At 54.4% G+C, this 16,906-nt stretch overlaps 1 protein-coding gene across 1 annotated transcript; it reads right to left on the bottom strand.

Annotated features, from left to right (window-relative positions):
- Positions 1 to 1,159: 1,159 nt before the first annotated feature.
- Positions 1,160 to 16,473, bottom strand: MYLK2 (myosin light chain kinase 2). The gene is made up of 13 exons (XM_054466894.2): positions 16,399 to 16,473; positions 16,199 to 16,298; positions 15,287 to 15,707; positions 14,096 to 14,394; positions 12,242 to 12,347; positions 11,472 to 11,565; positions 9,120 to 9,229; positions 8,896 to 9,037; positions 4,954 to 5,024; positions 4,701 to 4,829; positions 3,984 to 4,136; positions 3,703 to 3,835; positions 1,160 to 2,124 (listed from the first exon to the last, which is right to left on the bottom strand). The coding sequence occupies exons 2-13, from the start codon at positions 16,248 to 16,250 to the stop codon at positions 2,044 to 2,046; spliced, it is 1,791 nt and encodes a 596-aa protein (XP_054322869.1). The 5' UTR covers positions 16,251 to 16,298; positions 16,399 to 16,473; the 3' UTR covers positions 1,160 to 2,043.
- Between the last annotated feature and the right edge of the window lie 433 nt (positions 16,474 to 16,906).

Raw genomic sequence — 16,906 nt, 5'->3', positions numbered from 1 at the left:
CACAACACCTCGCAGAGTCACCGTGTGCAGCCGATGTGATCGTCAACACAATGTGGTGCCCAGGGCCAGCAGCCGGCAGGTGCTTGATGCATGTTAACTGCTGTCTCTGCTCTTCCTGCTGGAACCTCTCTGTTCCCACAGGCCAGTCCCACTTCTCAGTCGTCCTCACAGCCAGAAAGGCTGCACTGTATCAGGGCTCAGCTCTCTTGCCCTCTGGGCTGCCCCCAGATGGAGCCTCCCCTGCCCCTCACTGCTGGCCTGTGGTGAGGTGGCCACTGGGAAAAATCAGAGAACAGTCCTCTCCCCTGAGGCCCTCATTGTAGACCCAGCAAAGGCATCGCAGGCCTGCCAGACCTGGCCTCTACCTGGAGACTGGACTCTCTGCTTACACCCTGTCCTGGTGAGATGCAGAGTGAACGCATGGGTAGAGCCTTGCTCTGGGAGACAGAAAAGCTCCTTTCAAGCCCCAGTTCCTGACTTGTTGAGTGGCATTCAAGTTCCTTCTCTCCTCTGAGCCTCAGTTTCTTCATATGTGGAGTAAGGATAAGAACATTATCGTTCCCTGGGCCGAGCACAGCCCTAAGTGCCTTACCTCAGTCTGACTGATGCTGCAGCCATGGCCCCACCCTATGAAGTAGATCCTAGCGCTGCCCACTCTCTCTGGCTCAGTTTCTCCCTCTGTAAAACAGGAATAATAATACCTGCCTCATGAGAATCACCTGAAGCCAGGAGGCGGAGGTTGCATGCAGTGAGCCAAGATCACACCACTGTACTCCAGTCTGGGTGACAGAGTGAGACTCCATCATAAATCAATCAATCAATCAATCAATCAATCCTGCCTCGTAACCTTGCTGTGAGGAGTAAATGAGTTAACACAGCACAGGCGCTTTAAGTAAAGCTGGGCACACAGTAATCACACACCCGGTGTAGGCTGTTGCTGTGACCTCCCTCTCACAGGTGAGGATACTGAGGCACAACATGCAGAAGCCACCTGCCCACATCATGTGCTGGGCAGACTGGCACCTGAGCCTGCATGAACCACCAAACTGTGAGCTGACGGATATTGCTAAAGTGTCCAGCACACAGTAGGTGGTCAGTGAACTGTGGTCATCAGCGACCTCACACCAGTGCAGGCACACACAGAGGGAAGAAGGCCACATCCAACCTGTACATTTATTTACAAGGCACAAGCTGAGAGCAGATTGGGGGCTGCCCCATGGCCTTCCTACTTCTCCTGGGCCTGCTGACCCCATCATCTGAGGCCATGGGTGACCCCCAAGATTGGGGCCCCGAGTGGTTGGGTTGGGCCGGCTTGGCCCTGAGGCAAGCTCAGGGGTGGTCTCCTGTGTCCCTTGGCTTCTCCCCTCCCCCTCCACCAGGCCTGGGCTGGGCGCCCTCTCTCTCACACAGAGTTCCTGTGTGTTGGTGGTCGCAAGGAAGGTGGGTGGGGGCCAGCCTGGGCCAGATGGTGTGGGCTCGGCCTTATCTGCTGGGAGTGGGGAGGCAGCGGGGGCATGGAGGTCCGCTCTCACAAAGCCTGCTCTGTCTCCCCTGGCAGCTGGGCCTTAGGAATCAGCGTTGCGGCCTTTCTGCCCCGCCAGGAGCCTCCCATCCACAACCACAGAAGCCCTACATGCTGAGACCCCCAGCCATGTCACTCCAGCTAGGAGGAGGCCCAGGCTGAGGACACTCCCAGTGGGGCAAAGCAGGGGTCACCACGGCGGCAGTTCAAAGACGGGGAGCTGGGGAGGGAACCGGGAGCGGCTTCAACGCGGGCCTGGAGTCTGGGGTGTGGCCGACAGGCTGGAGCCCTGTCTGGGGAGGCGCTAGCAGGATGGATCCAGGCCACACTCCGAGGCGGCTCACATCGGGGAAGCGGTCACTGCATGGGGGCGTGCGGAGCCCCGAGCTTCCCAGCCTGGCACAGCCTTGTCCTGGCGAGACTGCCCTGGGGATCTGGCTGCCTTCTCTGGCCTTCTGGGCTGTGTGGCCTCAGCCCTGGCCACTGTGTGGCTGCGTCCAGGCCTCAGCTGCGCCCAGGGCTCAGACCCCCAGAGCCATCAATGCCCCCGAGCTGCTGATCTTCTTGAAGCGGTTGGCAGCGCTGACAGCAATGAAGTTTTTCTAGAGGGCAGAAGAGAGGGAGTCCCAGTCAACACCAGGGCAGGGGGGCAGCTGCAGGGTGTCTGAGCACCCTGTAAGTCCCCTTCAGTCCAGGAGGGTCACAGGCTACGGAAGGTGCAGTGCCCAAAACAGCCACGGGAGGCGCCATGACACTGTATTGTCCAGGAGTCCCCTCACTCAACGGATAGGTCAGCCAGACCTGAACCAAGGACCGCTCTGCTCCAAACACTCCCATGGCTCCAGTTTTGCTCCAAGTAAAAGATAAACCCCTTGCCATGGCTGATGAGTCCCTCCACCTCCTGTCCCCCTCTTCCTCTCTGACTTCATTCCTTACCTCTTTGCTCACTCCACTCCATCCATACTGGCCTCCTACCTGTTCCTCAAACTCTCCAACCACACCTCTGCCTCAGGGCCTTTGCACTGGCTACTCCCTCTGCCTGGAATACTCTTCTCCCAGTATTGGCATGGCTCACCCCTCCCCACCTTCAGGTCTTTGTTCACATGCTTCTCAGTGAGCCCTTCCTGACCCCCCTATTTAGAAGTGCAGGCTGGCTCAGTGGCTCACACCTGTATTCCCAACACTTCTAGAGGCCGAGGCGGGAGGATTGCTTGCCTGAGCAACATGGCGAGACCTCATCTCCACAAAAATATTTTTAAAATATTAACTGGATGTGGTGGCATATGGCTGTGGTCCCAGCTATTCAAGAGGCCAAAGGAGAGGATCACTTGAGCCCAGAAGGTCGAGACTACAATGAGCCATGATAGCGCCACTGCACTCCAGCTGGGGAGGCAGAGTGAGACCCTGTCTCTAAAAAAAATAAAAATAAAAGTGCAACCTCTCCCCGACAGAAGGCCCTTATTTTTTTTCTAAAGCCTTCTTTAACCCTGCCTATTTCCCCAGGGCTCTAGAAAATGCCCCACCTCAGCCAGGCACAGTGGCTCACGCCTGTAATCCCAGCACTTTGGGAGGCTGAGGCGGGTGGATCACGAGGTCAGGAGTTGAAGACCAGCCTGGTTAACATGGTGAAACCCCGTCTCCACTAAAAATACAAAAATTAGCCAGGTGTGGTGGTGGGTGCCTGTAATCCCAGCTACTTGGAAGGCTGAGGCAGGAGAATTGCTTGAACCCGGGAGGCAGAGGTTGCAGTGGGCCGAGATCACGCCACTGTACCCCAGCCTGGGTGACAGAGCAAGATTGTATTGAAAGAAAAAAAAAAAGGGAGAAAATGCCCCACCTCTCACCAAAAGTAAGTCCACAAAGACTGAGATCTTTGTCTCTTTTGTCCACTCCTATATCCCAATGCCTAGAAGTAGTAGATGCTCAAGAAATATTTGAAAAATGAAGGAGGGAAGCCAGAGCCCCAGATGGATGGGGCTGGGTGGAAGGCCGGGTGGAGGTCTCCACTCTAGGACAGGAGCCAGCCCAGGGCAAAAACAGAAAAGTCAACCCCGTCTTCCAGACAGGGCCCAGCCTGGTCAACAGAACCTGCCAAGGCAGGGACGGTGGAGGCTGGGATCTGGTACCAGGAGCTCTTCCCACTAGAAAGCCCTCCCTCCCCAACCCAAATCCAACGGTACCTTCCAGCGCCTCTTCATGAGGTATTTCTTAAGCAAGATCTGGGACTTAAGGCGTCGGTTACAGCGCTTGGCTTTCTCTGCCAGGTTGTTGAGCCAGGGGTGGGCGAGACACTGGGCAGCATTCATCCGGGCCCTGGGGGAGAGGCAGCATGGTGACGGTGGGCTGCATGCTCGTGAGGCCCCAGGGGCTCAGCTGGCCTCTCTACCTGGCTCCCGCCCTGCCGGCACTCATACACGCTAAGCTTGCACACATACAGTTCAGGTTCTGGGGTGAGCCTCACCTCTGGTCCTTGACAATGAGGTTGGAGACAAAGTCTTTGGCCTCATCTGATACGGCCTCAAAGGTCTCTTCGTCAAAGTACCAGTTGCCAGACAGAACGTTGTTTAGGGTCTCTGTGTCATCATCTCCCAGGAAGGGGGAGAGGCCACTCAGCCTAGAGGGAGGGGATAGCAGGGGGCAGGGAGGTGAGACTGGAGGTGCTGAGTCACCTTCAGAGGGGTAGGGAACAGGGGCAGATCCTAGGAGGCAGCACCGTGTGCTGAAAAGACCCCCAGCCTCTCATGGGACAGACCTGGGTTTGAATCTGGCTGGGTGACTTTGGGTAAGTCACCTCCCCTCTCTGAGCCTCACTCTTCTCATCTGTAAAATGGGCATAATCATCCCAGCTTCCCAGGTGACAGTGAAGATGAGGAATGACGAGTGCAAGGTATGTGGTGAGCACATAGGAAATGTCCACTGCCCCTCTGCCCGCCCCAGGTCATCCGAGATCTGCTGTCCAGATGCTATGCCTTTATAGGGACCTTGGTTTTTCCATCTATAAAATGGGTACCACGTTCCCCTTTCCTGTTCTCCCTAGCACTCCCAACCCCAGTAAACCCCTGACTGAGGGATAGGGGAGGTGGGACCACCTTACCAAGACCCTAGGGCCAATCTTGGCCTCGGCCATTCGCCCCCATGCCCCACCAACCCCATAAACATGACCCGCCTCGGAGCTCACAGCATGTAGGTGATCACCCCCATGCTCCACATGTCTGTCTTATCGGAGATTTGGTCATAATTCACCACCTCAGGTGACAGGAACTCTGGGGTCCCAAAGTTCACTTTCAGCTTCTCGTTGGGGTTATACCTGGGGGTGAGACCAAGGGCTCAGAGCACAGCTCCTGGCCTATACCCATGCCCCCTCCACCCCACCCCTGTCCCCTGCCAACTCAGAGGCTTGTCTTGCCCTCCCCACCCACCCAAGGTGGTACCTCCGTGCCAGGCCAAAGTCAATGATCTTCACCAAATGCCCGGTGGTGTTGACACACAGGATGTTCTCTGGCTGAGGAGAAAGGGGGTGGCCTGGGTTGGCCTCTGACCAGCTCACCCTCCCTCTCCCACCAGGCCCGTGCAAACCCCAGGCTCCCTGAGGCAGAGGCCCAAGCTGCCAGAGTGGGCAGCTGCCAAAGACCCTCCAGCCGTGCCTGCTCTGGGCACAGAGAGATCTTGAGGCAAGTCCCCCAAGAGGGGCTTATGCGAGGCCTTGAAGCACAGGACCTGCCGTGATGGGTTCAGGTGGGATTTCCCTCCATCTAAGGCCATGAAAGAACACCACATTCTAGCAGTTCTGAGGATGGGGAAACAGAAGCCTGCGGAGAGGAGGCATGACAGCCCGCTATCCCCGCCCCTGGGCTGGGGAACCAGTGCAGGACGACCACCAGATACGTGAAGCTCCAGAGAGCAGAGAAAGAAGATGCCAGCTCAGTTCCTGAGAAGAAGCCTCTTGGGAACACGGGGCTTCACACCACTCCAGAGTCGCCAGAAGATGCGCTACTCTTGTCTCCCCAGTTAGTGAGGATGACGAGCTACAAAACATCAGGCCCAGTCCACTCACTTTCTCACTTTAGCTCCCCAGTCCTTCCCAAAGTTCTAGGAGGCATAAACTGTTACCTTGAGATGAAACTGTGACATTGAGATACTATTACCGTCCATTCCCATTTGGCAGCTGAGAAAGCTGAGGCTCAGACACAGAAGTGACTTGGCCATAGTCGCCCAGCAAGTAAGCGACGGAGCCAGGAAATGAACGCATGACTGACTCCAGGACTGGCCTTGTGATGTTCTGCTACCACCACTGATCCTGCACTCTGGGGTGAACATAACACTACAGGCTTGGCTCTTCCAGGCCAGGGATTGTCTTCTCCTGGCCTCCTAGGTCCCACCCTCAGGGTCTAACAAAGGCACCCAGTAGGGGCTCTGCCAAGTTAACGCATGGATGACGTTACTGTAAGCCCAGTTCCTCTCCACTCTGGGCCTCCGTTTCCTCTTCCTATCACACAAGGACACAGGACTAATCTGAGGTTGCAGGGTATAAACATTTTTAAGTTAACAATGGTTCAAAGGCAGGAGATTCTGCACAAAAACCCTGAATTCCAGCAGCTCCTAAAACACCGGAAGCCCTGTCCACATGGGCCATGTGGCTTGGAGCAAGTTGCCACTGACAGCCTGAGATGAGAAAAACGTCCTCCAACTCTCCCATGGTCACCACCACCCCCTGATCCCTCCCATTCAACATGTATTTGTTATTTGTCTGGGCTCTGTGGGCATTTGACTCAAGTCCCCTAATGAGATGCTTTCTGAAGGCTCTCTTACAACTGATAGATTCACTCAGAGCAGATACTAATGATTTTAATAGTTTGGCCTGGTGTCCCACAAAACAGGAAAGAAAAGAAGGGTCCCAGGGTACAAGCATTTGGGGAAATGAAGCAGACTCAAATCTCCTTTCAGAGGTTCTCCATCTACACACAGGAGGCCCTCAGAAGCCCTGCAGCCAAGAGACCCAGGACATGGCCTGTGGGCTGGGGTGCACTCAACCTACTTGACCGTGAAACACTTTTTTTGATGAAAAACGTATTGTTATCCTGAAAAAACACATTTTAGGATACAGAGGCTCATGACTGAGCTTCTTCCCAGAGCACTGCATTTTAATTGGGGGATCCTATTCTACCCCAAAGAAATCAGCCTTCACGAGGGAAAGGCAGGCTTCCAATGTCATCATGCAGGCACCAACTACCCCCAGCTCAGTGAAGGAGCCACCATCTGTCCAGTAACTCAGGACTCACCCTTGATCCTTTCTTTTCCTAACCCTCACACATGCAAACCCTCAGCACATCAGACTGGCTCTATTTCCAAAATGTATCGTCCATCTGGCCCCTTTCCCTCCCCTCTCCTACTGCCACTCTGGCTCAAGCCCCGGCATCTCTCTCCTGGTTTACTTACTCCATCAGCTTCTAAATTCCCTGCATCCACTCTGGCCCCACTGAAACCCACCTCCTCACCCTGTTTGTGTCCTCCTCTGTCAGTGGCAGTGATATTAACACACCTAACCCAGGGGACTGTTGGGAAGATGGCACCCTCACTCAGACAGTGTCGGGCACAGAGCAAAACTGGGACAGGTGCTAGAGGCAGCAACAGCATCTCCCTGCCTGCTTCAGACCCGTGCTGACTTCAATTTCACCCAGCGCGATTCCTCATTACTCTCGTGTATTTTCTCGTACACTTTTCATTGCTTAAAATGACCTATTTAGTTAGTAATTGTTTTATGAATGACTGTTTCCCCTGGAGGCTCCATGAGACAGGGACCATTTCCTTCATAGTCCCTATGCCTAGCATGGGGCCTTCCAGGAGCAGGTACCCAGCACGTGCTTATCGAATGAATTAAGGAAAGTACCCAGCATATGCTTATGGAATGAATGAATGAAAGTACCATCCACTTTGCTGATGGGTGCTCACGTGCCTCCACATAAAGATTCCATGTCCCGCCACTTAACGCACAGCATTAACACCTGCCATGAGGACTGCCAACCCCCTGCACTCCTGCTGCCCTTGCCTGCTCCACACCCAGAGCTCCACACTCAGCTCCAGACAGCCACTGACAACTGACTGGAGTTGCTGCAATGTATACACCTATCTGTGGCCAGGCACGGTGGCTCACACCTGTAATCCCAGCACTTTGGGAGGCTGAGGCAGGAAGATCACCTGAGGTCAGGAGTTCAAGACCAGCCTGACCAGCATGGCGAAACCCCGTCTGTACTAAAAATACAAAAATTAGCCAGGCATGGTGGCACACGCCTGTAATCCCAGCTACTTGGGAGGCTGAGGCAAAAGAATTGCTTGAGCCCGGGAGACAGAGGTTGCAGTAAGCCAAGATCACACCACTGCACTCCAGCCTGGCCAACAGACCAAGACTCTCTGTCTCAAAACAAAAAAAAGCAGATCTGCTCTTCCTGACCTACTATGTGCATGGTACTGAGCAAGGTCAGAAGAGGGATATCAGGCCGGGAACAGTGGCTCATGTCTGTAATCCCAGCACTTTGGAAGGCCGAGGTGGGTGGATCACTTGAGGTCTGGAGTTCGAGATCAGCCTGGCCAACATGGTGAAACCCTGTCTCTACTAAAACTACAAAAATTAGCTGGGCGTGGTGGCGGGTGCCTGTAATCCCAGCTACTCGGGAGGCTGAGGCAGGAGAATCGCTTGAACCCGGGAGGCGGAGGTTGCAGTGAGCCAAGATCACGCCACTGCACTCCAGCCTGGGCAAAAGAGTGAGACTCTATCTCAAAAAAAAGAAGAAGGATATCATCATTCTTTCATGAAACATTGTTGTTAGCGCCTACCTCATGCACATTGCCACACTGACACTATACTTCTTTGAGAGCTCCAAGATTGCAGGGATTTTTATCTGTTTGGTTCACCACAGGATCTCTACCACCTAGAGCATTGCCTGGCATAAAGTAGGCCCTCAAGAAATATTTGTTGATTTTGAATAAATGATCAGACACTCATAGTACCTATCATGGGCCAACGCTGAGGCAGGTGCTATTGCAACACTTATTAGCCACTTGTCTGTGTGATACACTGAGCTTGGGGCTCACAGGACTGCAAAAGGCCCTTTCAACAAATACTTAGTACTAGACTAGAAGTTCCATGATAGCTGGTACCATGTCTTTTTTTATTTTTCCCCCTTTCTCTCTTTGCTGTGCCCCCGGCTCCTGGCACTTGGTAAGTATTCCATAAACCCTTTCTGAATCTATGAAGGGAAGGATGGATGAAGGAAGAGAGGGAGGGATGGGAGGGCAGAGGGATGGCTGGTGACAGCACTGACCTCAGGGGGTCGGACGCTGCCCCTGACCCTTCCCAGGAGGCCCCAGTCTGGTACCTTGAGGTCCAGGTGCAAAACCCTCATCTTGTGCATGAAGAGGATCCCGTCACAGATCTGCCTGACAAACACCATGGTGTCCACCTCGGTCAGATGGTAGTCCTCATCCACAATCCTCTCGAAGAGCTCTCCGCCCTCGATGCTGTGTGCACAGACCCCTCCACGGCTTGCTCCGTGCCTGCTGGTACCCCCACCCAGCCCCTACCACTATTTCGGGCACTCACTACTCCATGAACAGGACGATCTCATGCGGAGTCTCGATGGCTGCGTAGAGCTGGATCAGATTGCGGTGGTTCAGCTGGTTCATGACCTCAATCTCCAGCAACACCATTTCCTGGGGATCAGGGAAGTCAAGGGTACCAGCTGGGCACCATCACTCCCTGCCACCCACCCTCCATACCCGCACCCTTCAACAGGCCTGCTAGCCTTGCCCAGATCACTGCTCAGCCTCCTCCTTGCCTCTCCTCTCTCCCCCACCCCCACATCTGTGGTCCTCACCACTCCGAGTCATGCCTGCTGGGACATCTTCCTTCTGCTGGCTCTTCTCCTGAGTACTGGCATGCCAAGGGCTCCATCCTCCTCCCTCACCACTTCCCTCTCTCTGCTCTCTCCCTGGGCATCCGCATAAAGTCTCATGACTTTACAGTTTATCCAAAGTCATCAATTTCCAAATATACATCTCAACCTCTGAGCACTCCATTGAATTCTAGACTCCAATATCTCCAACTGTCTACTTGCCTTAGTTGTCTAATAGACATCTCAAATCTATCATGTCCAAAATTAGACCCTAGACATCGTCCCTTCCCCACAATTGAGTTGCTCTCGGCTTGCCTGGCAGCAAAAGTACCCCCACGCTTCGCCCAAGGGTGCAGGACAAAAAGTTACGAGCCATCCTAAGTTCTTCCCTTACTCTTGTGCCCTCACACCCCACCTCTGACCCAACTCTTCAGCATCGTCTACCTTCAAGCTAGATTATACATCCAATCATTCGCACCTCCTCCACCACTGCCTTCCTAGCTTAAGACACCATTATTTGTCACTTTCAGAAAGTCGCAAGCTAGCTGTCACATTGGTAGGCTGATATATTGGCTATAATAGGAATACTTACACCATGAGAAATGGCAAATGCTGTAAATCGGGCCTCTCTCCACACCTGCCCTACCCAGATCCAGTGGTTAAACACTAACCCTTGTTTCACTGCCAGAATGGCTCCCCTTCTGCCTTTACCCACCCCTTCATTCAGTTCTCACCTCACATACCTCTTTCTCAGAGAGGACTGATCTCACCTCCCTATCTAAAAGGGCCCCCATCAGCCCTGTACCCCCTCTACCTTACCTGACTTTATTTTCCCTCCTAGCACTTCTCAGTACCTGATGCCAGGCCTTCTTTTCTTTTCTTTTTTTTTTTGCTTTATGTTTTAGTTGTCTCTCCCTCCACTCTAGCATGTCAGCCCATGAGGGCAGGGGTGTTTTTAGTTCACTGACATTTCCCCAGCCCCTGACCCAGTGAGTGGCAGAGGAGAAGTGCTCAATAATTATCAACTGATAACTGGCTCCAGTTAATTGAGCTGCAGGTAGGTACTGAACATCTATGCTGAGCCAGAGCCTGTGATAGAGGCCTGGGACCTAGGAGACAATAATATGGACCCAGGCCCTGTAAGTGGAAGAGATGAAAAAGGACATTGTCACATAGAAAATGCACTCCTTCCAGTGTGCTTAGAGCCATAATGGGGACCCAGGGCTGCAGCAACTAGAGCTGCTTCTCACGCTCTCGCTGGGATCGGGCCTGTGTCCACACTGCAGTTTCTGCCTGGGATGCCCAGAACCTCACTCCCCAGCACCTCCTGCTATCTCTGGCCCTCGAGCCTTTCCTCCCATAGTCCCCTCTGCCTGAAACTCTGCCCCGCCTTCTCCACTGGAATATCTCCTCAAAGCCCTCACTCAAAAGGCAGCTGGTCCAGGAAGCTTCCCTGACACCTCGGCCTGAGTCAGAAGCTCTCTTGAACCCCCACATGCTACCCCGCAGTTTCCCTGAGTGACAGCTGTGGTCACACGAGGTTGCTATTACCTCCTTACACAGCAGACTCCCTCACTCTACCTGCCTGCATCCTTTCATTCCTTCAACAAACACTGCTCATGGCCTCCTCTGAACACAGCCCAGGCCGTGGGTGCTAGAGGCAAAGCTCTAGGCCAGGCTTGTTTACCTTGGCGTCAGTTCCCTGAGGGTGGGGACCATACCCACTTCACTCCCGGACCCCCAGTGCCCAGCACAGGGCCTGGCCCAGAGCCCACACTCATCAGTGTTTGTTGAATTGAACCAGAGGGCATGAATATCCCATGCCTAAAAGGCGAAGTCCCCAGATAAGTTCACTAATTGAAGTATCAGGTTATGGGTAGGGTCGTCAGGCCCCTGCTGCAGGGCTGTCCATCCATCTCTCTGTCTGTGTAGTATTTTCACTGCAACAAACTCCCATACCAGGCCCCAGGTTCAGCAGCGCTGGTGGAGGGAGGCGAGAGGTGCCCACTCCAAGGATCCCCTCCCTGTCCTGGGCAGCCACCACCCCCCCACCTCACTACCTTGTCTTTGGGTGTCTGTTTCTTGATGACCTTGGCTGCCAGCTTGAGGCCTGTGGCTTTCTCCATGCAGGTACAGACTGCCCCAAACTTGCCACTGGAAAGAGAAGAGGCTGTAAGTGAGGGGACCCCAGAGCCCACCGGGGTCAGTGGCATCCTTTGCTCTGTTCCTAACTTGGTCCCAGACCCAGTGGTGCCTCTGGATCCCCTTTGGTGAGATGGGAGCACTCACCCCAGCCAGCCCTGACTCCCTCCTGAAGCTGTGAGCTGTTCTGCCAGGACAATGGCTGAAGCAGGTTCTTTGAACCACACAGACCACGTGCACAGGAAGGGCAGGCGTGTAGGGAGGATGGCCCTGGGATGCGACCCTTAGAGGTTTAGGGCAGGCAGGCCCCAGGCCCTGGGGGAGGACACCTTCAGGCAGAGGGAGGATCTGCAGAGGTATAAGACTGAGTCAGGGCTTTTTACAAAGCAGGAATCACCATGAGGGGGTCAGTGTGGTGCCTGGAGCTGAGACAGACAGAAAAATGCTGTGTATTTCCTACGGAAGCACTGAATGGCTGACGGTGCGTCTAAGTAAGTGACAGCAACACTGAGTGCACATCAGCATGTGACAGCTGCACACAGTGTGTGTCCCACACAGAGGTGAACGTGTCCACGTGGCCATGTCTCAGCGGGGTGTGTGTCTGGGCCTTGCACAGGGGAAATGTGAAGCCACAGGAGGCCGGTGCGCTCTCTGTCCATGAGTGCCCAGCTGGGGTCCCAGATCTCACCCTCCGAGCGCCTCCTTGGAGTTCATACTGAATTCACTGCTGACATTCCCAGTCCTCAGCTCCACCATGCGGTGAGGGAAGGGGGCCGGGGGTGGCGGGCAATCATCTGGGGGACAGAGCACAGCCCTCATGGTCAGTGCCAGGGGATGCTGAGGATTCCCCTTGGCACCACCCCCTCCTGCTGGCCTAGGCCCCATCTAGGGAAGTTAAGTTCACCAAGTGATACCTGGGGGACACCTGGCTCCAGGATGGGGGCTATGGGGCCCAGTTTCAAATGTCAGTTCTGCCACCAACACAACACTCCTATCAGGGAGGACCAGTTTCTCCTGGCAGAACAAACGGGATGGGAGCTTGGACTTTTTGGACCCTCTGCATTATAAGACACAAGGACTGCATCCCAAGCTATCTGCATTTCCACCAAAAACAATCAAACACAGCAGCTATAAAGCGGAATGCCAGGCAGTGGGGTTGCTATGTCTGAATAATGGGGTAGGTGGTGGGACCTGCCCACCCGCCATCCTAATAACACCACAATCTGGCCAGACCGCCCATGGCGGGGCGGGACCGGGGACCGGGCTGTTTGGTGGGGAGAGGTCGCCACCTAGCTGCAAGTGTGGGGAACCGCTCGCCCTGAAGGCTGGCAGGCTGGCAGGCCGGCAGGCGGTCATCAGGAATGGAAACCTCTTTATAAATAGCAAGAGGCGGCAGGGAAGCCGGGCTGGTGATAAATCAGACGGCCTTTGGAGGTGGTTCAGATCCTGTCACCCTAGGATGCGATTTCGGGGCGGGGCGGAGGTCTCTGCGGCTACTAGGAGCGGAGGCAGGGCTCCTGGCTGCCGCCCAGCCGCCAGGTCCTCCCACCCTGTCTGGGTGGCACGGTGCCGCTCACCAGGCAGGCTGGCGGGTCTCCCAGGGCACTTCAGCCTGGAGGCAGGGGGGTGTCAGGACACTCTGGGTTCTCCTGACCCCATCTCACCCCACCTCCAGCCCTGCCGCACCCCTGCCCAGGCCCTTTCCCTATTCACCTGCTGGCCAAGCTCACTCACACTCAGTGCTCTCTGCAGCCCATGAACAAGCCACAGGCTGCTTGTCTAATCATCAATGAAGGCCACTCCACAGTCCTGCCCCATTGCACATGCCCAGCTTCCTTGGTCACTGCTCCCACACACAGGCACCTGTGCTCCTCAGCTCATGAGCCCTCTATAGCTCCCATGACCCCACGCCACTATATAGTTTAGCTACTAAGCCTGGCATTTGAGCCCTTCTACAGATTGACTCCAAATTCCATTGCCCAGCGAGTTTGTGTTGCTCCAATAATCTGCCTGATTTTTCTTTTTTTTAACCTCATTTTAGTCAAAGTACAAAAAACTCAAAAGTGGGTTCTGGAGTCTGGGTGGCCTGACAGGTTCAAATCCTGTCTTCACTGGATATTTTTGGGCACTTCATTTTCCCTTTTCTGAGCCTTCCTTTTCCCATCTATCAAAAGGGAATACTAAATTTAAAAATAAAAATACATTTAAAAAAATAAGATTGAAAAAAGCCAGGTATGGTTGCACACGCCTGTAGTCCCAGCTACTCGGGAGGCCAAGGCGGGAGGATCACTTGAGGCTGGGAATTTGAAGCCAGCCTGGGCAACATAGCAAGACCCTATCTTTTAAAACAAACAAACAAATGAATAAATATACGTTAAAAAAGGAATACTTTCTGGAGTTGTGTGACCCTTAGATGAATGGGCCTGGGTAAGGCTTGGCTCAGGGCAGTTCAGACCTCTGAATAGGGAGACTTGGGACTGACAGCCCCCTTCCCTCCCTCTGGCCCCAGGGCAGCCCCAGCCCCCACCTGCCCCTGGCCTACCCAAAATCTGGAAGCAGTCCTCCTCCCTGGCTGTGAGACAGAGGGCCTGCCCCACCTCGGATTTCTCTGAGGGAACAGCCTGGAACTCGATCCCCCTCGAGGTGTCCCCTTGCACCTTAGCCTGGCCAGCCTGGCCTGGGGTTTTCTCTCCCACTTCCTTCTGGCTCTCTGCCAGGATGTTCTTTCCTTCTTCTGCCTTGGCTGGCCTGGGATCCGTGGGGCTGTGGGTCATGGGCACCCCTTCAAAGGTGAGCTCTGATGCCTCACTTGGGGGCTTCTTGGCCAGCAGCTTCTCAGAACTAGAAGGTGAGAACACAGAGGTGAAGCCCTCAGCGGCCACAGCCTGTGGCATCAGGCAAGTCTCAATGCAATCTGCAGAGCTAATCCAACCCCACCCCAAATGCATGGTGTAATACAGCCAAATTCACCTGGTACAAAATTGAGGGATGTTCATGGCTGTGGTCATTATCTTGACTACCAACACACTAATACATCATTAATAACTATTAATAGGATTGTTGATATGGTTAATCATCATGTGGATACAACTAGGGAGTTATGTAGCTCTTGATTCGTAAAATCTGTTGTGATATAATAAATACATAATTATCAAAGTGATATGGTAAATGTTATTATTGTGGCTTACAATATATCATTAATGACCTCATTAGCATTCAGGTAAGTATAACTGATTGCATCACACATGTGCTATATTATGGTTATGAAAATATTATCAATGATCCTCCAATCTGGTTATTAGTCATCTTTTCATATCTTACCAATAATTATATTAAGAAGAACAGGAAAATGCTGGATGTCCTAGGAAATACACAGCCTTTTGCCTGACACCTTTAGCCTTTCTGGCTGACATCTCAATCCTGCCCTTGGCTAGACCCAAGCCCATGGAGTAAGGGGAACTCGGGACCCCAGAAGCCTAGAGAAGATATGTTCAACCTAGGCGGTCTTTGAGGGTCTCTCTTACTCCAGCCTCGTATGAATTGTGGCAGGGTTCTAGTTTCTGCAGGGGACAAGGCGGTAGAGGCAATTCACAGGACAGAGGAAACTGAATGTCAGAACTACCCTCCCCAGCACTGAATGTGATGACAACCATGCCTAAGACAAGGGAATTAAGCAGGACCCCTAGGGACAGAACCACAAGACCCCTCCCCACTCCCAGGAGGGGATATTCACCTGGAGATGATGGCGGGACAGCTGGGGCTATGCAGAAAGGCAGGTGAGCCCCTCCTGGCTGCTGCTTGGCCCTCTGCTGCCTTCTTGCCCACCCTGGGCTTTTCAGGATCCTGGCTGCCTGAGGCTCCCTGCTCAGCCTTGGGCTTCTTGACGCTGGTCTCGGGTGTCGCAGTCTGCTGGGGCAGGGCTGCCGGGGGACCAGCACTGCCCTCCGCGGGCCCTCCACCCCTGTCACCCTCTCCTTTGGGGCCTTGGCTGCTAGTTGAGGGTTGGGCCAGGGTACCATCCCCTTTCTCTGAGGCAGGGGCTTTGGCATCTTTCTTCAGGGTGGGTGGACCAGGAGCTTTCTTTGGGTCTGGGGGGCCAGGGTCTTTCCCTGCACCCAGGGGTCTTTCACCTGCGGGACCTTTAGGTGCCTTGTCTGCAAAGGAAGTGAGACATCCATCAGGATCCACCCTCCTTTCCTTCCCTCCCACCCAGGCTGGGCAGAGACCAGCTCTGGGCCCAGGTTCCCACCCAGGCAACAACTTGCAAATGCTTGTCCCACTGAGTCTCTGGGGCCACTTGATGGCCCCTAGAGATGAGCTGCCATGACCTTGGAGGGCCTCTGTGGGAGGCTTCCAGCCCTTTGGGTGGGCCTTGGTGGCCCCCATCATCCTTTCCCTGACTGTTTAGGTGCATCCCCAGCAGCCATCCCTGGTGGCTTCACATTTTCCTGGTCTCTCCAGGAAGGGCTTCAGATAGGCCCTGGACCCAGCCCAACCCTAGCCAGAGATTCCTCTGATTTCTGGGTCCCCCCATGCACCATGCAAAGGCTGGGGCACAGAGCTCCCACTGAGGAACCTGCCCAGCCCTGGATTCAAAACCCCCCTTCCCAAGCTCCTCCCTCCATCTCCTGCCCCAGCTTGGCACCTGTTGATGGGTTCTGAATTCCCAGCTCAACTGCTCCATTTTCTGTCGCCATGAGGTAGGGAGGTGTATGCTGCTGCTTGTCTAATTCAAGTCTTTCTAGCTGCAGAAACAAGAGTAGAGTGTGTCAGGCTGTCCAATTTCCCCTCTCATCTGGCTGCAGTGAGACAGGAAGCCGAGGCCTGCTGAGGGGAGAGAGGTACCTGGAGCAGAGAGGGGCAACCTGGTGGCCGTCTGTCTCCCAGCGGCTGCTCAGGAGCAGTCCTGGGCAGTTGTAAGGGATTGGGCCGGGTGGGCAGAGGCAGAGGCAGAGGCAGGGGTGTGGGCAGTGAAGGCGGGGACGGAGGAGAGGATCTCTTACACCAGGGGCCATGCAGCTAGGACTGCCACCACCTGTCACTCTTGGCTCCCGTTCAGAGGACACGGCATTCTTCCCATGGCCCGACTGGGGAGAGAATGATGTTGGAACAAGAGAGAAAAGGGAGGGGTATCTGGGGCGCTGGGGGAGCAGCCCTTTCCCCAGGCCTTGCTCAGTATCCCTGACTTGGACAGGATCAGAGGGGGCCTGGAAGAAGGGGAATACTCAGGCAGGCCTGAAGGGCAAGAGTATGCCCAGGCTGAGCCCTGGTCTGCCCACCTGTGTGCCACATCTCCTGGGGCTCCCCAGAACCTGGCTAGAGCCACAAAGTCCCAGGGATAATCTCCCTGACC

Source organism: Pongo pygmaeus, chromosome 21 (genome assembly GCF_028885625.2).
Source record: "Pongo pygmaeus isolate AG05252 chromosome 21, NHGRI_mPonPyg2-v2.0_pri, whole genome shotgun sequence".
Classification (NCBI taxonomy): domain Eukaryota; kingdom Metazoa; phylum Chordata; class Mammalia; order Primates; family Hominidae; genus Pongo; species Pongo pygmaeus.
The sequence above is the reverse complement of the archived record's forward strand: the minus strand, read 5'-3'. Positions and strand labels throughout refer to the sequence as shown.

Coding starts and splice junctions, on each gene's coding strand:
- MYLK2 (XM_054466894.2), bottom strand. CDS start 16,250: ATGGCGACAGAAAATGGAGCAGTTGAGCTGGGAATTCAGAACCCATCA. Junction 12,348..14,095: donor GGACTGCTTCCAGATTTTGG/GTAGGCCAGGGG, acceptor TCTGTCCCCCAG/ATGATTGCCCGCCACCCCCG. Junction 11,566..12,241: donor TCCAAGGAGGCGCTCGGAGG/GTGAGATCTGGG, acceptor TTCTCTTTCCAG/TGGCAAGTTTGGGGCAGTCT.